This window comes from Lithobates pipiens, unplaced genomic scaffold (assembly GCF_037356315.1).
Source record: "Lithobates pipiens isolate NorthernLeopardFrog02 unplaced genomic scaffold, aLitPip1_a1.2 Scaffold_8, whole genome shotgun sequence".
Lineage (NCBI taxonomy): Eukaryota > Metazoa > Chordata > Amphibia > Anura > Ranidae > Lithobates > Lithobates pipiens.
This window is the reverse complement of record NW_027507903.1, coordinates 124,234,451-124,257,810: the sequence shown is the minus strand read 5'-3', so window position 1 is coordinate 124,257,810 and position 23,360 is coordinate 124,234,451. Positions and strand designations below refer to the sequence as shown.

General features: G+C 40.1%; 1 protein-coding gene across 1 annotated transcript in view; it reads right to left on the bottom strand.

The window, feature by feature from the left end:
- ETFA (electron transfer flavoprotein subunit alpha) overlaps window positions 1–23,360 on the bottom strand; it is a 51,967-nt gene that overhangs the window by 3,841 nt on the left and 24,766 nt on the right. The window contains exons 6-11 of the mRNA XM_077472271.1: window positions 20,920–21,030; window positions 18,525–18,626; window positions 17,719–17,787; window positions 15,300–15,382; window positions 5,042–5,107; window positions 810–890 (exon numbers count right to left, since the gene is read on the bottom strand). Coding sequence (XP_077328397.1) covers window positions 810–890; window positions 5,042–5,107; window positions 15,300–15,382; window positions 17,719–17,787; window positions 18,525–18,626; window positions 20,920–21,030 — 512 coding nt within the window. The remainder of the gene's footprint in view (window positions 1–809; window positions 891–5,041; window positions 5,108–15,299; window positions 15,383–17,718; window positions 17,788–18,524; window positions 18,627–20,919; window positions 21,031–23,360) is intronic.

Genomic DNA, 23,360 nt, shown 5'->3' with positions numbered 1-23,360 from the left:
TTAATTTGTTAGGCTGGATTGTCCATAATAAATAAACTAACATGCCCAGCAAATCCAGCATAAATCTGTAATGACCTGCCACTCCATGCCTGTTCCCACGCCTCTTCTGGCTTCTTGCTGTCAGCCCCCTGATGATGCAATGGGGGTTATTAACTAAAGGCAACTCCACTTTGCACTGTAAGTGCACTTGGAAGTAAAGTCGCTGTAGATCTGAGGGGGAAATGCAAGGAAAATAAACAGCATTTTAGCTTGCACATGATTGGATGATAAAATCAGCAGAGCTTCCACTCACTTCAGATCTACCCCTTAGATTCCAAGTGCACTTGCAGTGCAAAGTGGATTTGCCTTTCGTAAATAACCCCCTCTGACTGGTCCTTCCTCCTCTAGCACTATAGGCCTCGGCTGATGCCTGCTGGGATGTCTGATGTAGATATCCCAGGAGGCTGCAGGACCAGCCGGCTGTCATTCTAGCCAAGGCAAGAAAGGGGCAGAGGATGGGGTGGACCAAAAAGATTAAGGACGGGGAGGGGACTACAATGGGGGGAGCATTTTAGATCAAAGGTTTTTATTTATGGCACAACATGTAGTTACACAATGATACAAAAACAAACTACTCTACCAAATTTAGGTTGGTAATAATTATCTATGTTGTATAGTGGAATACATACAAGTGCTATGTGCAAAGAGGTTACCTGCCTTCAGCAGTACCAGAATATGCCTTCCCAATCTGATAATAGAATTTCTGCAGTAGAGCCCTGTCTTACTTCTACAATAAATGTAAAGATAACACATAGGGGGAAAAGACTTACCTTAAATAAATCTGCCACTAAACCATAATCTGACACCTGGAAAATTGGAGCCTCTGGATCCTTATTTATGGCAACAATAGTCTGCAGATTGAAAACACATAATCATCTAAGTTTACTTGAACACAAACCAAAAAACTTTATATATAATTTTTTTTGTTCACATGGATAGCAGGGGCAAGGGACAGAAGTGCTGTTATGTTCTTATTACTGTGTCTCCTCTGGAGAACTTTCCTTTATGGACACTGAACAGAAAGCAGAATTCCCACCTCTAACAGTTGTCCCCATTGAATATTTCCCCTCACCTCCAGTTCTTGTGACATTTTGCCCCAGTGGCAGTTATGAAATGGACTAATGTAGAGGGGGGGGGGGGGGGATCTCTAGAAGCCAGCAATAAAAACCAAGGTTACAACTCTTCCCTCCTCTACCTAAGGCTAGAAACAAGTTTTGGGTGTTATTAACCCTTAATGACAGTTATACATTTCAGAGTACAAAAAAAATAAAAATAAAACACTAAATTCAGAAATCACTTTTTACAAAACGGTCGTCGGTGAAATAATCAAACTGGTGCTCCGGGGCTCTGTATGCACATCTTCACTGAATAGGTCAGATGTAAATATACAATTTGCAAAATGAATGATTACTGCATAAATTATGATATTTTGTCTTACAAAAAAAAAAAACAGTGATTTTTGACTGATGTGTCGCTGGAGGCTCCCAAGAATGGACTAAAAGCTGCATACAGATGGTCACCAAAGATTTTACCCATTTGGCCAACCACAATGCTGTAGAATTACCTAAAGCAACCAGATTTTACCTTTCATTGAGTTAGATTAAAGCAGAACTTCAGTAATTTTGCTCAACTTTCCATCTATTAAGTCTTCTGTCCTTGTTGTTTTAACTTGGGATAGTATATAAAAAAAAAAAAATCTGCCAGTAAATACCTTATACAGCCCACTTCCTGATGCTTGTGTGGTAAAAAGCCTAGGCTTATGACATCATACACAGCTCTCTCTCTCACTCTTGTGAGAGTTTACCAGAAAGGGAGGGGGGTGAGTCATAAAAGGGCCAATGAGAGCTGCAGGTGTATCTGTGTAAATCCAGAAAGTGAACAGGCTTCAGCTGCCCACAATTAAATTGGATGCAGCCAGACTCAGTGGATGGAGATTTCTGCAGCATATTTGGCAAGTACAGAATCACAGTATATATAAAATAATATGCAAAGTGGTTGGTGAGAAGCTTCAGAATGGCAAAGATGTTTTTATGTTAGACTGCAGTTCCTCTTTAATATATATAACAAAAAAAAATAAAAAATAGAGAAAACAGAACACATACACAAACTTGTATAACCAGTGAAGAAATCCTGTCAAATGGTGCTAGATTCAATGCACTACTATGTTGTTACAATATAAGAAGAAAGTGCAGCACTTTTTTCTTATATTTTTTTATGCCTAGTATCTTGGTTATGGTGTTCAGCTGCTGATTTTTTTTATTTTTTACTAAGCGCAGATTTTTTTCTGTTTATGTTGTTAGAACAGTAATTTAAAGCAGTGACAACAAATGAGAGCCGAATATAAGTGGCTGAAATTAACTTACAGCATAATGATTCAAGTATTTTATCTATAAAGTAATACATTAACATTGATAGTTAAATTGCTGCAAAAAATACAATGACCTCATTTTCAATTGTAGCTGTTGTGGCATAGTATTTATTGCATCACTTCATTGCTAGCAAAAAAAAACGAAGGACTTGTGGATTGGGGTAAGGTTATAACAGATCTGGGCAAATTGCAGCCCCCAAGGCCAGATCCCGCCTTTTGACTGTCCCAATCTAGCCCTCGATGTCTCCACTGTCAGCGTGCCTTTCTGAGCCTGTCAGCTTCCTTCCTGAGGAGCTGACAGATGTCCATGTGGAGAGCTGCAAGAACTGGAAAGATAGCCTGAGGATCTGATCAGTACAGCAGGGAGGCTTAGTTCTGGTGGGAGAGTGCTGCCTAGGACACATGAGGCACAAAGCAAAGCATCGTAGCTACTGCATATGAGCAGCCCCATCCAACTCTTATTTTGCAGTTTGGATGGGTGGTAAAAACACGACTCAGCCACTAGTGTTTTTTTTTTTTTTTTTTTACCAACCCTTGACTGTTAGTTGTACCTATTATTCCTAGTGGCAGGCATTTGCTTTCTATATGTTATCCCCTTCACGCCAACTGTACGCCTATATCTTGGCTTGAAGGGGGGGTTATTGAAGGTAATGCCTGCAGGCATCACCCCAGTAGCCTTTTATTTTACAGCGGGCGGTCGGCTCTTCAGGGATAACAACCAATGTCCTAAAGGAGTGGGAGGGGCCATTCCCTCCTCCCACGCCTCCCGTCCCACAATCCGGCTCTTCCGCCAGCTAAACTGAGACCGGAACAAAGCCGCATGTATCTATGTAAAAACACGGAAGCGACATCACAACATCACATCCGGTTTACTCGGCTGCCAATGGTGACAGTATTCAGAATCGCTGCTTTTTGCATCTTTTAGACCCCCGATCCCTCCATAAAGGGTACCCTGTCACAAGTTAGGCTTACATTCATTGTGACAGCAATAAAAGTGATTAGAGGGGGGTTTTTTTCCCTTTATTTTTTCATGTGAGGTATCACCATGATCGTTGGAGTGAGAGCAATAATTTTAGCACTAGAGCTTCTCTGTAACTCTAATCTGGTAACCGGTAAATTTTTTTAAAGCGTCGTAGTTTGTCGTCATTCCAGGAGTGTGTGCAATTTCAAAGCCTGACATGTTAGGTATCTATTTGGCATATCATCTAGCTTTACTGTTTCATTTTTTTTCATGAAAGTGTATTTTTTTCCCCAAAAAAGACAATTTTAAAGACCACTACACAAATACAGTGTGACATAAAATTATTGCAAAGATCACCATTTTATTCTCTAGGGTCTCTGCTAAAAGATTATATATGTTTGGTGGTTCTAATTAATTTTCTAACAAAAAAAATATGGATTTAACCACTTGAGATCCGCGCTATAGCCGAATGACGGCTACAGCACGGACCTCCTTTACAGGGACTACGTCTATTAACGTCGTCCCGTGCACGAGCGGCCTGCGCGCCCTGTGATCGGCGAGTCTGAGACTCGCCTGATCACTGATCCGAGCAAGGGGTCGATCCCGACCCCTTATCACGTGATCAGCTGTCAGCCAATGACAGCTGATCATGTGATGCAACGGAGCCGGTAATCGGCTATTATTCCTCCTCGCGCTGTCAGCGCGAGGAGAAAAAAAAAAAAAAAGAGCCGATCACCGGCGGCCGTGATCGGGACATCAGTCCCGATCACGGCCAGCCCTGCCAGTGCCCACCTGCCCCCTGCCAGTGCCCACCTTAATAAAACATAAGTGCCACCCGGCAGTGCCCACAATCTGCCTCAACAACGGTGCTGCACCCCAGTGCCACATATCCGTGCCCAGCAGTGCCGCCGATCTGTGCCACCCATCCGTGCCCATCGGTGCCACCCATCCGTGCCCATCGGTGCCACCTTATCTGTGCCTATTAGGGCCGCCTTAACTATGCCCATCGGTGCCACCTTATCTGTGCCTATTAGGGCCGCCTTAACTATGCCTATTAGGGCCGCCTTAACTATGCCTATTAGGGCCGCCTATCAGTGCCGCCTCATTAGCGCACTTCAATGAAGGAGAAAAATGACCTGTTTGCAAAATTTTATAACAAACTATTAAACATGATTTTTTTTGCAAAACTCCCAGCTGTAATTAAATACCACCAAAAGAAAGCTATTTGTGGGAAAAAAATGATAAAAATGTCATTTGGGTACAGTGTTTTATGCCCGCGCAATTGTCATTCAAAGTGCATCAGCGCTGAAAGCTGAAAATTGGTCTGGGACTGAGGGGGGGTTTAAGTGCCCAGTAAGCAAGTGGTTAAACCTGTAAGCAACACATAGGCTTAGGCATGAAAGGGTAAAATACTTATGGACCTTTGCAGTGTCCCTAAACAGTCCCCCAGTTTCTCAGGTGGCCCCTTGAAAAAAAAATGAATGGCCCACCCTGGGACATAGGAAAGGCATCCAGGGGGTATGTCCTAAAAAGATTTGCCTGTTTCCTATCGCCTAAATGTACCAACCTATAACCCAGGGTCTATTAAAATGAAGCCTGTGTCCTGCAATGTAGGATTAAGATCTAAACATACAGGGCAGACAAGATGTCATTCAGACTATATACATTTTTACCTTGCTGTCCTTCATTCCAGCCAAGTGCTGGATAGCTCCTGAGATACCGACCGCAATGTACAGCTCCTGCAATCAACACAGCAAAGTTAATAACTTGGATAAGATTAAGTAACAACTCTTAGATTGCTATTTTTGTATTTAGAATGTTTAAAAAAAAAACATAAACAGAGAGAAATCCTATAAACAAAGGGGAAATAAAAATTGTCATTATGAAGGATGGGGCTTGATAGTCAATTCCCACATCAGTGTTGGAGGCAAAGTATCAGCACAGGGTGTATGGTACCTCTACCGACAAAAATATAGAAAACAGCAAGTAGGGTATGTTCCTTTTAAAACCCATTCCCACCAAAACACTTTTCTATGGTGGTACATTGCTGCTTGCATAAAGAGGTGCGATAGGCATTTACCTGCAAAGACGCCTTTTCAATGGACCAATACTACATGTGCATCTTTTCAAAATGTAATATATTTCAGCTTAATAATCCTTAGCTATGGTGGCTACTTTATTTTTCTTTTTCAGGGGTTTCCTCTTTATTTTAACCCTGTAATCCTGCGAATAACACACTTCCTGTCTATATTATCATATTTACTTGTTTTAAACTAATTGCGTTTCCATTTCTTCAGTCACTTCTTGGTTTTCAAGTCTAGGCAAATGATGTCCCAGGAGTCTATAACGGAGGGGGGTTTCTAAGCTAAGCACATGCCTGAGCTGAGGGCAGATGGATTCCAGGAAGTAAATGCTACATGAATCATCTGCTCTTACTTCAGATAGCCACGGCCAGAAATACTAGGGGGTGTTTTTTAAAAGTGATTTCTCAGAAAAATAAAACATGGGGACATGTATATGACACAGCTGTTCCTATATATTAGCATATAGCAAAGTTGCACATAAAATATTTTTTGTTCATGTAATGTGAGAGATTATTGAACAGAAATTATTTTATATTGTATGTAATATCACATACACTTAAAGTGTAATTCCAGGCAAACAGCTAAACAGTTTAATTACATAGACGTTTACTTGCAAAGAATTGGTAACTGTGTAAGACGATCGAGTCAAGATTTTGGAATATGTACACCTCTACCTCAATCCACAGCAGAGCGGATGACCTACCTATTCCCTGGTTGAGCAATACGGCTTCCTTTATGACCGCCTCACTTTAGATCAGCAGGAAGATGCTCCAGAACAGTAAGGAGGTTATTTACTAAAACTGGAGAGTGCAAAATCAGGCTCACTTCTGCATAGAAACCAATCGGCTTCCAGGCTTTAGTGCCAAAGCCCAATTGACCAAGCTCAGGTTAGAAGCTGATTGGCTATCATGCAAACAAATGGAAGTGAGGGGGAAAAGGATGCAAAAAATAAAATGAAAAAAAATAAAAGACAGTAAGAAACAATACAAGAATAGAACAGGGTCATTAGGTAGTAGATGTGTATGGACTATTTTTAAAGAATAAATAGATTGTTCAGTGTCCCTATTCAATTTCTATCTGGGCTTTCTCTAAGCCTCCGTTCACACCGGAGCAACCTGTTATGCGATTTGACAGTTCCGAATCTCATAAGTCAAACCCCATTGCTGGCAATGGAACCAATCATCTCGCTGTGTCTCATGTTTCAGCGACTTTGAAAAAGATTCCTGCACTACTTTTTGCCGATTTCATTGCGACTTGCACAGACTAATGATAAACGAAGTCGCAATGAAATCAAAGGTGAAAACTGCACTGATCTGCAGCTTTGAATTCATACTGAAGTAGCCCAATTTGAAAGCCGCACCAGTCTGAACCAGGGCTAAAAGGCAGGATTTCTGTGATCAAACCACAATTCAGCTGTACCCAGGCTACTTATGCTGAGAAATCTAGCACAGGTCAGGTATAAGGACGAATTACATACAAGTTCTGCACAGATGTATTTAGGTGGAGCGGCGGTAGGAAAGAAGCATAAAACTTTAAGTAGATGGGATGGATATCAGGTGGGAGTGATTTTTACTTTCTTATTAAGCCCTTAAAAAGCTCTGGGCTGACAGCCTCTTTCATCCCAAATTATCCAGCTCAGCCTTTAACTGCAGGAGAACAACATTCGCAAATTGATTCGCAAGTCCTATGGGGCCGCCGGGAAAAACATTAGATTGCTGTAAAATATTCATATGTCAGTGCATTTAGCTGAAAGCAGTTGACGTGCTGCTCCCTGGGGGTTAAACATAAAAGCAATTTGGCCAGGATGTTCTGGATCCCCCTTTAATCCCTATTAACTCCTGTGTGGCTACAACAGTGCAAGATGCGGACACATTAAAAACAAGCCAACATATACCTTCAAACAAGCCTCATTAGCATTGTGCGTGAGAAATGCACCAGATGTTCTTCACTTTACCAGCAAAATTTTATATCAAATACATAATAAATCATATAATCTAAGATATAATCTAAAGCAAAATTACTTTATTTTCTATGGATAGGGAGGATGCTACTGGCCTCTGCCATAATGAGCTTCATTGACTGCAATAAATAAGAACTTTTTTTTATTGCCTCACAGCAACCAGTTGAGCTCAACCTCACACCACAAAATTACAATTGAATCCTTGGTTGCTATGGGCAACACACCCAGCACTTATTACAGACATCTGTATACTTAGGGGTTCATTTACTAAGACAGAGAACAGTGAAGTATTAGCAAATTTTTCTAAGCTGTATGAACCTGGAAGTGCTAATTTCTGAGCACTTCTGGGGTCAGAGCTGTCAAAATCCAGTGGGCAGCAGCTAGGTAAGCAACTTTGATCTGCATAGCCCGAGGACAGAGGAGGCATCGGGGGTTTAATGGACCCCTAATGTTTACACAAAAAGAAACTGTCCCTGCCTCTGTTCTATCTCCATGGGGCTTTCCAGCCCCCCCCTTGTGAGAATAATAAAAAGGTAAAAAATATATAAAAAAATATTTCAACTATATTTAAAAAAAAAAAAAAAAAAAAAAAAAAAAAAAAAAAATCTTCTTCCACACACATGCATACCTAGTTAAGATGCACATACATATGTAAAGGTATTTGTGTGATGCTTTAAGTATTGCTCACTTGCCAGAGGTAGAACAATCATTTTAGTCATTATTTATGTTTAAATCAAAAGTGAATGAGGGACTTTTGTCAGGCACTTCAGTCACAGAGCCAATTTTTTGCATACAACATGTTGTGGCATTTTCAAAACCCATATATTGGTAAAAAATACACTAAAGTTCATTTTAGTGCACACAAACATAATATTTAACCCAGTTTTTTGGGGGTTTTTTTGGTTAAAAATACAAAATATGAGGTTGTGCTGTGTAAACAGATACCCAACAATTGACACCCCATATCAAGTCTTAAAATTGCGTGCACCAGTGAAACTGACAAATTTCAGTACCCCAAATTGTCCATAGGGGATGAAAAGCCCCTACAGGTCATCAGTTTGGCGTTAAATGTGAATAAAGGGCTTAGAATTATTACTCGGCGTTTTCAAAAGTTTAACATGTCACTTTAAATGTATAAAACGTTTTTGCCTTTATTGAAACATCAGGGGTCTTCGGCTAATGGAGTACAGAATACACATCACTTCCAGGTTCATTCACCAGTAGAAGAATCAGTGAACTGACATGTGACAATGGCTACCCTGGGCCTTCAGATGGGACAGAAGAGCCTGGTATTCATGGCTGGGCAGGCGGCATGTTGCCTTGGTTGTGGAAGCTGCCTGAATCTCTTTAATCTGAAAGCCGACAGTCAGCTTAACAGGAGTACACACTTCCAGCCGCTATAGCATCCGTGAGTGTGTTTAAAAGCCCTTCATCCTAGTGCGGTTTTACAAATGTTGAGACTCAAGTGGTTACACCTATTTAAAACTTGATTGAGTCGGGTTGGTCTGTGGCGGCCGCGCACGGGCCTCAGAGAGCAGAGACATTGATAACTTTATATGGTGAGGGTGTCTAACGTGAAATGCGAGGGGGCTTAGAGCCAAACCAAAGTGCAATGCAATCCTCTCTTATGTTAGAGTGCAGATATTATGGTACTGGTGGAAACTCCCCTTACAGGCCAACTCATGCTGACACTCAAGAAACCCTGGGTGGGCTGGTTATACCAGGCCCCATACACTAACTCCAGGGGGGTTGCTGTCATGGTGGCAAAGATGACTCAATTCACTTTAATACAGCTTAAATCTGATCCCCAAGGCAGATTTTTATTTCTGTATGCCAAGGTAAATGGCTTGGAATTGCCAATACTGACGATCTATACCCCCTCCCTTCCAATTTGCAGTTCTGACCGAAGGGTTGGCATTTATGTCCCAGTTACCCAATGTTCCTGCAATATGGCTAGGGGACTTCAACAATGTAACCAATAGAGACCTGGACAGACACTCAACGCTTCAATCTGACACCTCTACCCACCCACACACTAGATTTGGTAAACTCCTCCTTGACCTTGCCCTGGTGGACACATCTCTACCCCTTGGATAGAAAATTCTCAGGTTTCTCCACAACGTACAATACTATGTCACCTATAGACCTATTTCTGAACCCTCCTTCCCCGGGTGGGCAATGTTGACTTTAATCCCCGTGTCCTGTCGGACCACGCGTCCTATTGGATTGAGATTCAGCTGGACGTGGCCCCCTTGCCTTACACCCCTTTTGGTTGGTGGTGGTCCCGGGTCTAGAGGAGGCCAGTGGGAGTTCTACTTCCGGACCAACGGGGGTACCGCATCACCTGAGATGGTCTGGAAATCTTTCAAGTCCCACGCTCGTATGTACCTATCCCAACATATCTCTAGATACCGGAAAACCTCATGCCGTGTGGTCAGGCAGGCAGAACAAGCATTAGAGACCGCAGAGCATGAGTTTACTAACAACCCCTCCCCATCTAAAGCAGATCAGTTAAAGCTACAGTCCAGGGTGGTAAATGGTCTTTACTTTGAAAAAGGAAGAGAGGAAGATATTTTATAATAAAGAGCGGTCATGTGAGTGCGGATAGCAGGCGGGACACCTCTTGGCCTACCTGGCCCACAAGCCTCCAACAGTGGTCTCCATTCGCACTTCTGACGGGACCTTGCTTACTGAGCCCGATGAGGTGGCTGGGGAGTTCCGGTCGTTCTTCGCATCTCTGTACTCCTCAGCTGTCAATAACCCTGGGGAAGAGATTGCTACACTCTTGAACGGAATAGACCTGCCCGCGCTCACACACCCCCAGGTTGAACTGTTAGAGGCCCCCCATCACTAAGGATGAGATACTGAAGGCAATGTCCTTATTAACCCATCTAAAGCGCCTGGTTCGGATGGCCTTCCCCTCGAATTTTACACCACTTATACTGACACCCTAGCCCCCAGACTCCACAAACTATTCTCATACATATTCGAATCCGGATCCCTACCTCCTTCTATGAGTGAAGCCTACATTGTACTCATTCCCAAACCTGGTAAAGACCCAGAGCTCCCCGAATCTTACCGCCCAATATCCCTGCTCCAACTAGATATTAAGAGCCTGTGGCACCAGAGAAGCATCATCAAAGCACCAAAAAAGTATGTTGAAGCGGTAGGCGCTTTAACGTGTGTTGAAGCCGAACAAGTGAAAATCAGCCCTAAGAGAAGCTGACCTGCAACAAGGCACCTGCCTGGGATAAGTTGAGCCTAGAAGTTGATTTAAAAGCAGAATTGTAGATGGTGTTATTTCCTCAAACTTGTGAGTCCCGAAAGTTACGGCTGCTCTGGCTTTTTTTTCCTTTACTTTCAATTTAGCATTTGATTCAGACGTACCATTGTTCCATTGTAAGAAAATCTTGCTGACCTATCGGTATGTTCATATATTTATAATACTGGAACCTTCATGCAAACTAAGACAAATCATCCTTAGCGCTGATACTCTGCCTCTATGTCCCATTTGTCAGTGGGAGCTCATGTCTGTACCATCTTGTTTTGTTCATAACTAAAATTGTATAACTTTACTTTTTTTTTTTTTAAGGCCCGTATGCGCCAAAAAACTGATGGAAAAAAAAAATGCACAGGTTTCAGTTGCAGAATCCTGCGCAGAAAAAAATCTACACGCAATACCAGTGTTGTGGTGTGAACAAGGCACATAGAGAACCATTGTTTTCTTTGTGCCCTTGCAGAACGCATGCAGAAAAACTTATGTCACTACACTATGGTGTGAACTAAGGCCCCTTTCACACTACTGTGAAACTTAAAAGTCAAGCGATTTCGCAGCTGCGATTTCAGGGAATGCCCTGTGTCAACTTGCATCAAAGTCAGACCAAAGTAGTACAGGGACTACTTTGAAGTTGCACAGATATGAATAGTACTCATTGGAAATCACGGGGTACGACTTGTCCTGCGACTTTGCAGTCCCAAGTCGCACAAGTGTGAAAGGGGCCCAAGTAATTTACCTAACCTACATATTTTGTCCATAAGAAAAAAAACAAACATAACAAAATAAAAAACTCTATAATAAATTACTGAAAAAAAAAAAAAAAGCTGCACAATGCCACGTATTAACCACGCTATAACCAAATGATGGCTACAGCGTGGCTCGATAACTTTGGGAGGGTGTACATTGACGTCCTCCCAAAATCGGGCACACGGGAGTATCCGCGACCATCACGGTAAACGGCCCTACTCAGCCATCCACATTTGTGACTCAACCATGCTCAGCCACTCCCATCCACAGCTCATCCATCCCCATTCATACTCATCCATGCCACATCAGTTCTCATTCATGCCTCTACAGTGCCTCACAAAGGAGTAATTGGTAGTCAAATTAGATTTGAGAAATGTGTGCCCCTAGAACAGCTGATGGTGCTCCCGGCATGTTGGGCCTCTGTATGTGGCCAGGCTGTAGAAAAGTCACCCACATGTGGTATCACCATACTCCTCCATGCTCAGGAGGAGTAGGAGAATGTATTTTGCGGTGTCATTTTTGGTATGAAATGCATTTTCATTTTCTTTCCACATTTTCCAAAATGTTGTAGAAAAATAAATAAATAAATGTTCAAAAGACTCATTATGCCTCATATTATATGTTTGGGTGGTTGCTTTCCAAAATGGGGTCATTTTTGGGGAGTTTCCATTGTCCTGGTGCTCCAGGGCCTTCAAAGGTGCAAGAGGTAGTCAATAAATTATATGTGCAATTTATGCTCCAAGAACGCCTGACGCTGCTCTCTGCATGTTGAACTATGTGGCCAAGCTGTGTAAAAGTTTCCCATGTGGTATCACCATACTCAGGAGGAGTAGCAGAATGTGTTTTGGGTTATAATTTGGTATGCATATGCTGTGTGTGAGAAATAAACTGCTAATATGTCAATTTTGTGGGATTTTCCAAATAATTGTGGGAAAAAAAGTACAACTTCAAACACCTCACCATGCCTCTTACTAAATACATTGGAATGTCTACTTTCCAAAAAGCGGTAATCTGGGGGGATATTTGTACTTTCCTGGCTTGTTAGGGTCTCAAGAAATGAGATAGGCCACCAGTACTTCAGGTGTGATCAATTCTCAGAGATTGGCACCATAGCTTGTGGACTCTTTTCACAAAGACCAAATAACATACACCGATTTGGGTTATTTTTTACCAAAGATACGTAGCAGTATAAATTTTGACCAAAATGTATAAAGAAAAATGACTAAATTTGCAAAATTTTATAACAGAAACGTAGAAAAATGTATTTTGTTTTTTTAACCGAATTTTCAGTCTTTTTTTTCTTTTATAGCGCAAAAAAATAAAACCGGTGATTAAATACCACCAAAAGAAAGCTCTATTTGTGTGAAAAAAAGGACAAAAATTTCATATGCTCCAGTGTTGCATGACTGAGTAAAACCTGAGAGCACCGAAGCTAAATATTGGTCGGGTAAAAAAAAAAAAAAAAAAATACTTGTCATAATCATTTAACACCTTCATAATATGCACAAATACATCAATATTCATATTAAAAAGTACACTTAAAGCAGTTACCAATTCTTAGATGTGATGGCTGCATTAGTTTTCTTTTTTGGCTTTATTTGTCAGTAAGTCTGTTGCTTTTCAAAAGAAAAAACTGCCCTGCAGATGTAGCTGTAAGCCCTTGTACACACGGTCGGAGAATCCGTCGGAATGTGTCCTATCGGACCGTGTTGTCGGATAATCCGACTGTGTGTGGTATGCATCGGACTGATTCCGTCGGACCCAATTTTCCAACTTGTTGGAAATATTTCCCGACCAACTGGTTCGATCGGACATACTCCGATCATGTGTAGAGAATTGCATGGTCAGATCAAATTCCTACATCAAAGCTATTGGCTACTAGCCTGAACGTAGTCCCATCATAACAAAATTACGTCATCACGTTCTGAATGATCGGATTTTTCGACAACTTAGTCCAACTGTGTGTATGCAACAGTTTCGGACAAAATCTGACGGATTTGGTTGTCGAAATCTCCGACCGTGTGTACAGGGGCTTAGAGTGTTGACACAAACCATTTATAACGGGCAGTGATGCTTACAATGGTCAGCTTTTATTCATATAAACCTTTATCTCAAAAGAAAAAAAAAAAACTGCTGTTGTAACTGCATATAAAGTGTGAGCTGGAGTTTGGCTTCAATCTGTTAGTGTATCCAAATCTGCTAGTACATCTAACACTCTGCCTCCCCCAGATTGATGATGCTGCTTTCCAAAATAGCGTTTCTGTGCTCCTTCAGCCAGTGTGTAGCCACCCTAATACAGGAGGTTTGTTCCTGACCAGATCAGGTGAAAAAGAAAACCAATACAGTCACCACATGATTGGTAAGATGCAATATATTAAAATGTTTGGGTTGGGTTAAATAGCGCTTTAACTACTTCCCTACTAGGTACTTTTACCCCCTTCCTGCCCAGGCCAATTTTCAGCACTGTCACACTTTGAATGACAATTACTCGATCGTACAACACTGTACCCAAATAACATTTTTATCATTCTTTTTCACAAAAATAGAGCTTTCTTTTGGTGGTATTTTATCACCAATGGGATTTTTATTTTTTGCTAAAAGAAAAAAAAAAAAAAAAAAAAAAAAAGGGACTGAAAATTTTGAAAAAAAAAAAAAAATACAAATAAAAAAATTCATAGTTTGATATAAAATTTTGCAAACAGGTAATAATTCTACTTCACGGATGTGGGCTGATGAGGCAGCACTGGTGGGCATTGATTTGCAGTACTGTTGGGCACTGTTAGGACTGCCCTGATAATCATGACATGGATAATCAGTGCCCTGACCAGATGTCCCTTTTAACAAAAGCCGGTTGTCTTCTCCCTTCTCACTGTCAGCGTGAGGAAAAAGAAGGCGATAACTGACTTGTGTTTACATCCATGATCAGCTGTCATTGGGCACAGTTGATCACTTGGTAAAGGGCCTCTGTGATTGGCCCTTTACCCCGATCTGTAATCGGCTAAATCCTGAGGACTTGGCGATCACAGAGTGCACCACCCGAGCTCTGAGAGGAACACCTTACAAAGCAAGGGAATCCCAGCGTGTCACCAGAACTAGTGTCCCTTTTGGAAGATCTCCCCTCTATTACTGTAACAACCCAATTTATTGTTTTATTTCACCATCAGTGATAATAGTAAACCAGACAAATAGAGGGTGAATCTACGCCAATGGAGGCACGGGTAGAAAAAAAATATTGTAATCCCTGTCCGCTCTATCCAAAACTAAAAAAGAGGTTTATACTTTTACGTCTTTATTTTTTTTATAAGAAAGATGTCTGGTGCCATAGAATAGCCACACTGGGTATTATGTACACTACACCATTTTGAAATGCTAATGCCTTCTGAGACAAAAATAACAACACTATAATGTTTGTCAGTCTGAGACCAACGCATAAATATATAGCATGGGGGGGGGGGGGGGGCTGCACACATTTATTAGTGTATAAGAGTCAACAGGCCCTTAAAGAAAACCTGTCATGAAATAAATAGGTGGCTGCCATCGCTGTACTCCTTCTGGTCTTTGATAGGTTCCAAGTAAATGACCAAAAACAAATTGGAGTTACTTAGGAGAACTCTGCGTTGACAAACAGTATGGAAAGACGAGAAGACAATCAAGCCCTGCCATAATATACCCCAAACCTATTTTTTGGTAGATGTTTTTAACATGGAGGGTCCCATGCGATTGCTGTGAAGCCATGCATTATTAAAATTATAATTTTTTATGTTGTACCTTTGGAGTCCAAGTCTGAATGAGGTCAGCCAGAATAAATGAAAGCTCCTATATTCATCAACAATACTTAAATTTACATAAAATATAGTACTCACCGGTGCTACGATTTTTCCTGTCTGCCCCACCTGCATATCATTGGGGACAAATCCAGCATCTACAGCAGCGCGAGAGGCACCCACTACAAAAGAGAAGACGGTTGGCATAACTATTACTATATTTCTCTCACTTTTAAAAAGGCTCTATAGCACAAACTGTTCAGGCAGGATTTTGTATATGTATTCACCCAACCATAGAATTTGCTGCATTTTATAGTGTTAAGCTCGCCATACATTATACAATTTTCTTACTCCATTCCCTTTAGATTTACCTTCAACTATGTAGTAGTGCCAGCCTGATTGCATACAAATTGAAATGTTTAGTTTGGCCTCTTATTATATGGTTTTAGTAAGTCTGAAGGAAAATTGTATAATGTAGGGCCAGCCTTAGGACCTGAAATAAAAAAAAAAAAAAAAAATATATAAATAAAAATGTTTAATTGGGATTTTCTGTCACCTAAAAAATTATATGACACAATGTCAAAAAGGAAAAAAAAAAAAAAAAAAAAATGTATTTCAAATAGAAATACAAAAGAAAAAAAAAGAAAAAAAAAGAAAAGAGATATATATATATATCTTTTCTTGATTTCACATATTTTTACCCCCTCTATAAGGTCTCTTGCACACGGCTGCCTAAAAACACAGGTCTTTTTTTACTGATGTAAACACACAGACCATTGTTTTCAATGTACTTGTACACACACAGGTGCACAAACATGTTGCATATAGATCTGTAAAAAAAATTTTAATAAAATAAATATGCGTTGCTGGTCAGCATTTTTACACAAATAAAAAACATACATCATACTCCCTTGATTAAAATAAAGCGTAACCATTTTTACAGGTGTGTAGGTGTACACACAAATATGAACAAGTGCTTTACAGTCCATCCTCCCATTTTCTTCCTGACAATATCTGATGCTCAACAACCTATTACTTTTAGCAGTCACAGAGCTTGATGAATGAGATGCACCAACATGCAATTCATGTCACATGATCTCTAAAAAAAAATCCCATACATTTCTGGAAACCAACAGAACTTACTTAAACAGAATCCTGAAAACCAAGCAGCTATCAAAATAATTTTGGTGTTAAGTTCTAGATATGCACCAAGTGGAATGAGGTTATTAGACAAATAAACATCCGCGGATCTCCATTCAAAAATATAAAAAACACTACTTATCCTTTTCCTATCCACAGCCCCTAACAAATTTGCAGAATTTTTATTTTTGGGGAGTGGGCACCTCTTTTCAATAAGTGACGACTTTTAAAGTGGTTCCAAAAGCTGAAGGTTTTTTACCTTCATGCAGGTAGAAAAACCGTCAGTATGCAGCTCCCCCCACAGCCCCCTTAATATTTACCCGAGCCCAATCACGATCCAGCGATGTGCATGAGAATGGCTGCTTGCCTAGGTTTCCACCACCAGATTGGCTGGAAGCCAATCACAGCACATAGCCAGTGAGGAGAGAGTGGGGGGGGATGGGGCCTGAGCCCCATTCTGTGTACCTTATGGACACAGAGCACGCACAGGTGTCCCCATAGCAAGCAGCTTGTTATGGGGTACTCAGAGAAGAGGAGGGGCCAGGGGAGTCGGTGGGAAACTCGAGAAGAGGAGGATCGGGGCTGCTCTGTGCAAAGCCACTGCACAGGGCAGGTAAGTATAACATGTTTGCAGAGCAGGTAAGTATAACATGTTTGTTATTTATTTAAAAAAAAAAAAAATACCTTTAACATCACTTTAAGTTTTAAAAATTTTTTTTTTTTAAAGGAAAAAAAAAAAAAAAAGTGAACACAAATGCCCACTTGACCTAGAAAAGGTGGCCCACCAAAAATCAACGATCAGTTAAGGAGGGCGCCAGAAAGTTGATCAAGAGGTCAAGTGTAGCTCTGAAGCAGCACCAGATATTCACAGTTGAGATGAGAGAAACTATGAATAGAACAACTGCACCCACAAAGCTGAGATTATGGTAGAATGGCAAAGAAAGTCGGCACTTTTGCATGATTGATTTTGTATCATATTTTTAAGGTGAGCAGAAGAATAAAAAACAGTAGCAGAGAGGAAGCAGGGAGCCTTTGTGCAATTTGTGATTCTGGAATTGAGCTTGAAAAACTTTCCTAGTGAGGAGATTTAGTATGATGTTCTAGGGCAGTGATGGCGAACCTTGGCACCCCAGATGTTTTGGAACTACATTTCCCATGATGCTCATGCACTCTGCAGTGTAGTTGAGCATCATGGGAAATGTAGTTCCAAAACATCTGGTGTGCCAAGGTTCGCCATCACTGTTCTAGGGAATTCCTGCATCAGCACACTAATGCAAAGCAATAGCTATACATTTCAAAAGTGTAATACTTTACACAGAACAAAGTCTCACATGACAAATATACACACACACACACACACACACACACAGTACATTACCCGCAGCATGCAGCTGATCTGCCAGATCGTACAACAACTTGAAGTTATCGCCACTCTTTAACCCTCGACCTATGATGAAAAAACAGACAACACAAGAGTGAGATGCAGTTGTTTTTACAGTTACGCTTCACACTAGAGATGCACCAAAATTTCTGTGGCTGAAAATTTAGTTTTTGGCATTTTGCCGATAATGGCACTGGAAAACACACGATTTCGACGAGGTTTCAACTGTGTTTTTCATAGGTCATGTGACTCAAAAACCCCACCAAAAATGCAACACAGGTATGTTATAGATGTGTTCTTGCTGCGTCTTCAATGCATTTCAAGGGGGAGGTGCTTTTTGGTGCAGTTTTTTTTTTTTTAAACTGACAAAAAAATGCAGCAAGCGAGATTAACACCACAATGGAAGAGCAATACTAGTGCACAGACATACAAAGAATTTAAAGGGATGCATGTTTCTTTAGCTAAAAAGGTGCCGATAATGGCTGACAATAAATTTATATTTATTTAAATTCGTGATATTGAATTAAAAAGTTGAATATAATACAATTATATATAAAAAAAACACACAAAAAAAAAAAAAAAAAAAAACTACTAAGTGCACCCTGCTTTTTCGGTTTTGGCACCAACATTTCCTTTCAGTGCACCTCTACTTCAAACTAAGCATTTTAGAACAGCACAAACTAAACATATTTCTATAGAAATGTAAAAAATAGTTTTCAGTCCAGCACTATATAGAAGGACTCATCTGTTCTGAAAGGGAATCTATTAGTGCGGGAATATAGGAGCTTCCACTACAGACTTACCTCCAGAGACCACAACTTTAGCACTGGTTAACTCTGGACGATCACTTTTGGTCAGACTCTGCTGCAACCATTCAGATTTTCCAGCCGGTGTAAGTGGAGTCACTAGAGCAATAACAATATTTTGTGTTACAAAACAACTTTGGTACCAATGCTGTGCATGTATATATTCTCTTTTTTTAGGTTTCCCTTTTTAGATTGCATGACCATATGCCCAATAAATCACATTACTTAAAAAGGATAAGTTCACCCTTGGGAACATGTAACCCCAAAAAAATAAACGGGTGAAAAATCTAACATGTTCCCACTGCTGCAACTGTTCTCCTGCCTCTAGTGACAGTGAACCAGGGTTCTTTTCTCCAAACTCGCAGTCACAATTAAAAAAAAAAACATGGCCATGCAGGGCTCAGCCCACCCAGTCACATATTTAATTTAGAGTTCTGTGAATGAATGAACTACAAGAACTGACAGCCTTTGCAGCCGTCGACTTGTAGTTCTCAATGGTGCTGCTGAGTAGTTCATTATTCCTTGCTGTCATTGTATAGCTACCTGCTCATACGAGGTACAAGCAGACTGCTTACACAGACAGTCTGCAGGAGCCCTGCATTGCACCTGCAATCTGCTGATTGCTGGTGCAATACTTTGCAGGCTTCTAGTAAAAAAAAAAAATGCAAATTTTTTTACCTGCAAACAAATGTGCATTTATATAAAAAAAAAATTTCAAAGGTGAACTTATTTTTTAAAAACCCTGTAAGTGCCATACAACAGATCAAACAGTTCTGGAAATCTGGCAAAAAGCATGTAGTATTATTAGTATAGGTTAGGCCTCATGCACAAAGAGGTTTAAAAAAAATAAAAAATAAAAAAACACTGCTTCTACAGGTGTTTAGCATAAAGCACCTCTATGTTAACCTATGTGGCCATGCACAGCCACATATAGGCATTTACACACGTTTAAGGAAGAGCATTTACAAGCAAAAAAAAAAAACCAACACGATAAAAAGTCATGTTCTGAGAGGAATTATATAAAACGTGATCAGCGCAACTAATTCAACTAAATTACAATTATGAGGTATGATAAATATAATCACTGTGCAAATGATGGTAGTAAACAATATAATAAAGTGACTAAATAAATATGCGTAACAGTGTCCAATGGTCCTGTGCAAAAATCAAATCCAATAATCCTGTGCAAAATTTCTAAACAGTGCACATATCACTATAATGTGTATGACAAATAAAATGACTTACTGAATAATCTGCCTTATTATAATTATATTATAATCACTATAATTATAGTTATATGTGCACGGTTTAGAAATTTTGCACAGGATTATTGGATTTGATTTTTGCACAGGACAATTGGACACTGTAATGCCCTGTACACGAGCTCGGACATTCCGACAGCAAAATCTGTCGATTTTGGCCCGAACTTGTCTTGCATACACACGGTCGCACAAAGTTGTTGGAAAATCCGATCGTTCAGAACGAGGCGACTTAAACCACGTACGACAGGACTATAAAGAGGCCAATAGCTTTTGTCTCGCAATTAATTCTGAGCATGCGTGGCACTTTGTGCGTCGGAATTGTATACACACACAATCAGAATTTAAACAATCGGATTTTGTTGTTGGAAAATTTTAGATCCAGATCTCAAACTTAATGCGTCAGAAATTCCGACGGAAAAAGTCAGATTGAGCCCACACACAATCGGAATTTCCGACAACACAGTCCGATCGCACATTTTCCGTCGGAAAGTCCGACCGTGTGTACAGGGCATTACACATATTTAGTCACTTTATTATATTGTTTACTAGCAGTATTTGCACAGTGATATATATATATATATATAGATATATATACACACACACACACACACACACACACACACACACACAAGCATTATTTGCACAGTGATTATATTTATACCTCATGATTGTAATTTAGTTTAATTAGTTGCGCTGAACACTTTTTCTATAAATGTATCTGTTATGAGTGCACTGTATACACTTTAGATCTAGCTGCAATTTTTAGATATATTATTGTTCATTTAATAGATTCACTTTAATAGTGCGAGGGACTAACTTTATGTTCTGAGAGGACCTTGACAGCAGGAAAAAAAAAAAACGAAAATGCATCTAAAACACATAGAAATGTGTGTATATGCAACTAAATGTATTCCAATGGCCAGAATAAAATATTCTGGCCAGTAGGAATGAAGTTAAGCTCACATGCCATAAATATGCGCACACATATTGTTAACATAACATTACAGCCATTTTTCTGCCAAATTCTGGCAGAAAAATGCTGCTTATTTTCATAAACCAGTGAGCACGAGGCCTTATAATTTGATTATCACCACCACTAGTCTAGAAAACACAAAGTTGTAATTTCTTACAATTTTCAAGGCTTGCGTTTCCTCCTGAAATCTGAGCTGCTTCAAAGGACGTCCCCCTGATAGTGAACACTTTTACAGACTCGTCACATTTCACTGTACACAAAGCATTTCCTACAGAAAAAGGGGACATCAAGGTGATTACTTTGTCTGCAGGGAAACAAAACCTTTAAAAACAAGAACAGAATGATCCAAAATGGGAAAGTGAACACAGATCTCGCTATCTTTGCACACTGTACAGAAAAGTATCATCATTCCTAGAATTGCTATGGACACATGTGCATACAATACCATAACTGAATTTCTAGCATTCATTAATGAAAAGCTGTAAAAATATGTACCTATAATTGATTGAAATAGTCACTGACATGAAAACAGCACTGTTTCTTTCAGTTTTTTTGCCTGTACAAACTCTAGTGGCACTTTAATTCTAAACAATGGATGTCCTTACATGCTGCTCACTGCAAATTCACACAATTACTAAAACAATTTTGGATTACTTACTAATAAGCATTGCAGTGGCTAGTATTGTCCTCAGATATACGATAAAACAGGGCTCGCCAAGTGCCAGGATACCATGGCGACTAGAAATTGCGAACTGGCACCTGGGCTTTATTTTTTATTAAATCTTTTTATTGAATTTTTAAATACATAACATACAACAGTGGGATTTGTCCATCGAGGACGATATCCATAACCAGGCCACGTGGCCTACCCTATCTAACAGAAACCTACTAACTACGATTCCGTAGTATTTCTGATTTTATATAGCGGAACGAGTGTAAGTTCTAGCACCAGACCTCCCCTGTAATGCTAACCTTATGACTTATGGGGGCTTTTAAAGCGTCGCCTATAGAAAATACAGGGTACTAAAATTTATCTCCATTTCACAGGCGAAAGAAAATTTAAGGTTTGAAATGTTGGGTATCCATTTATTCGGTGCAATCTTATTGGGTGTTTGTGCCCTAAAATTAACTTTAGTGTGTTTTTTTTTTTTTTACAGAAATGTTGCATTTCCTAGACCTTTGCGGTAATATTGTGTGGCGTCCCTTGGAATTGTAACTGAATAAGACAGCTGTCACATTTTTAAACACATTAACTAAAATAAAAGCCATAAATTACTTATAATTGCTCGCCTCAGGGGACCAGCAGCGCAAGTATAAGTAATTTATAGCTTTTATTTTATTATGGCACTTTATACTCTGAACAAAAATAAAAAACCTGGCTCCCAGATTCAAAGGAAATTTATTTAAGCCATGCCATAAAATACATACTCCAGGAATGCTAGAATGCCATAAACTGGACGGACAGAAGTCACTCACTCTCCCTGTTGCACAGCTGGGAAAATACAGTAATTTCAGAAATACAGAAAATACTGTACAGGCAGTCCCCGAGTTACGAACAAGTTAGGGACTGTAGGTTTCTTCTTAAGTCCAATTTGTTCATAAGTCAGAACAGTACCATTTTTAAGTGCAACCCATGCCAGGTGCTTCTGGCTGTGCAATGTGGGGTGTTCTGGGCAATCCTGCATGTGGGGTGTGCAGTACATATAGTACTGCAGTGTGGGATATGTCCTGTTCTGCAAGATGGCTATGCAGTGATTTCTGGGACCAGCATGGACAGCAAGCTGCTGGACATCATGCCGTCTCCGTTCATAAGTAGGAGTCGCTCGCAACTCAGATGTTCATAACTCAGGGACTGCCTGTATATATATCCATCTAGTTGATATTAAGGTAAATGCCAAATGTAACTGATGTTCTTTAGTAAAACCATAGATACCATTATTCCACTCCATTTTACTGACATTTAAAGTAATCTAGTTCAAAGACAGGACAGACAACTTGTAGAGCAATGCCACCATCAATGCCCACAGCGCTGTTAAGAGGAAAAAGCAAAGCATGAGAAAGTGCTGAACATCCACTGGCAACAGCTGTTAACTCCCTGCAGAACTGAAGTCATTTGGAACACTTTCCATGGTTATCTTCGTGTTGCCAAAATGCTTGTTCTCCCATTAAATGGCCACATCGTATCTGCAGGCCAGCTGCCTTGTTGCCTGCAGTCTCCACACCATATGGTGCACACAGATTACCACGTCTTCTACTGCTGGATCTACAGCTGTTGCTGGTAAACCCCAGAAACTGGCAAAGAGTAATCTGTACATCTCTCTCCACTGCGTATTACAGTAAAGGTGAACTAACAATAGAAATTACATTATGGCCTTTATTTTCCAAAATGCACAAGGGGAAGAAAAGACCGCACAAATCCAACCAGCTGTTATATCAAACACCAAACCCTTTTTGTGTTTCTCCCGCTCTTATTTCATAAGTAGGAGGTGGGCAATACTTACAAGGTTAATTATAAAAGGGGGATAAGCAAAATGTGGAAAAAAAATAAAATCTTTTTAGAAATGCCATATCTGAGAGGAATGGTCTCTGAAAGCCTGT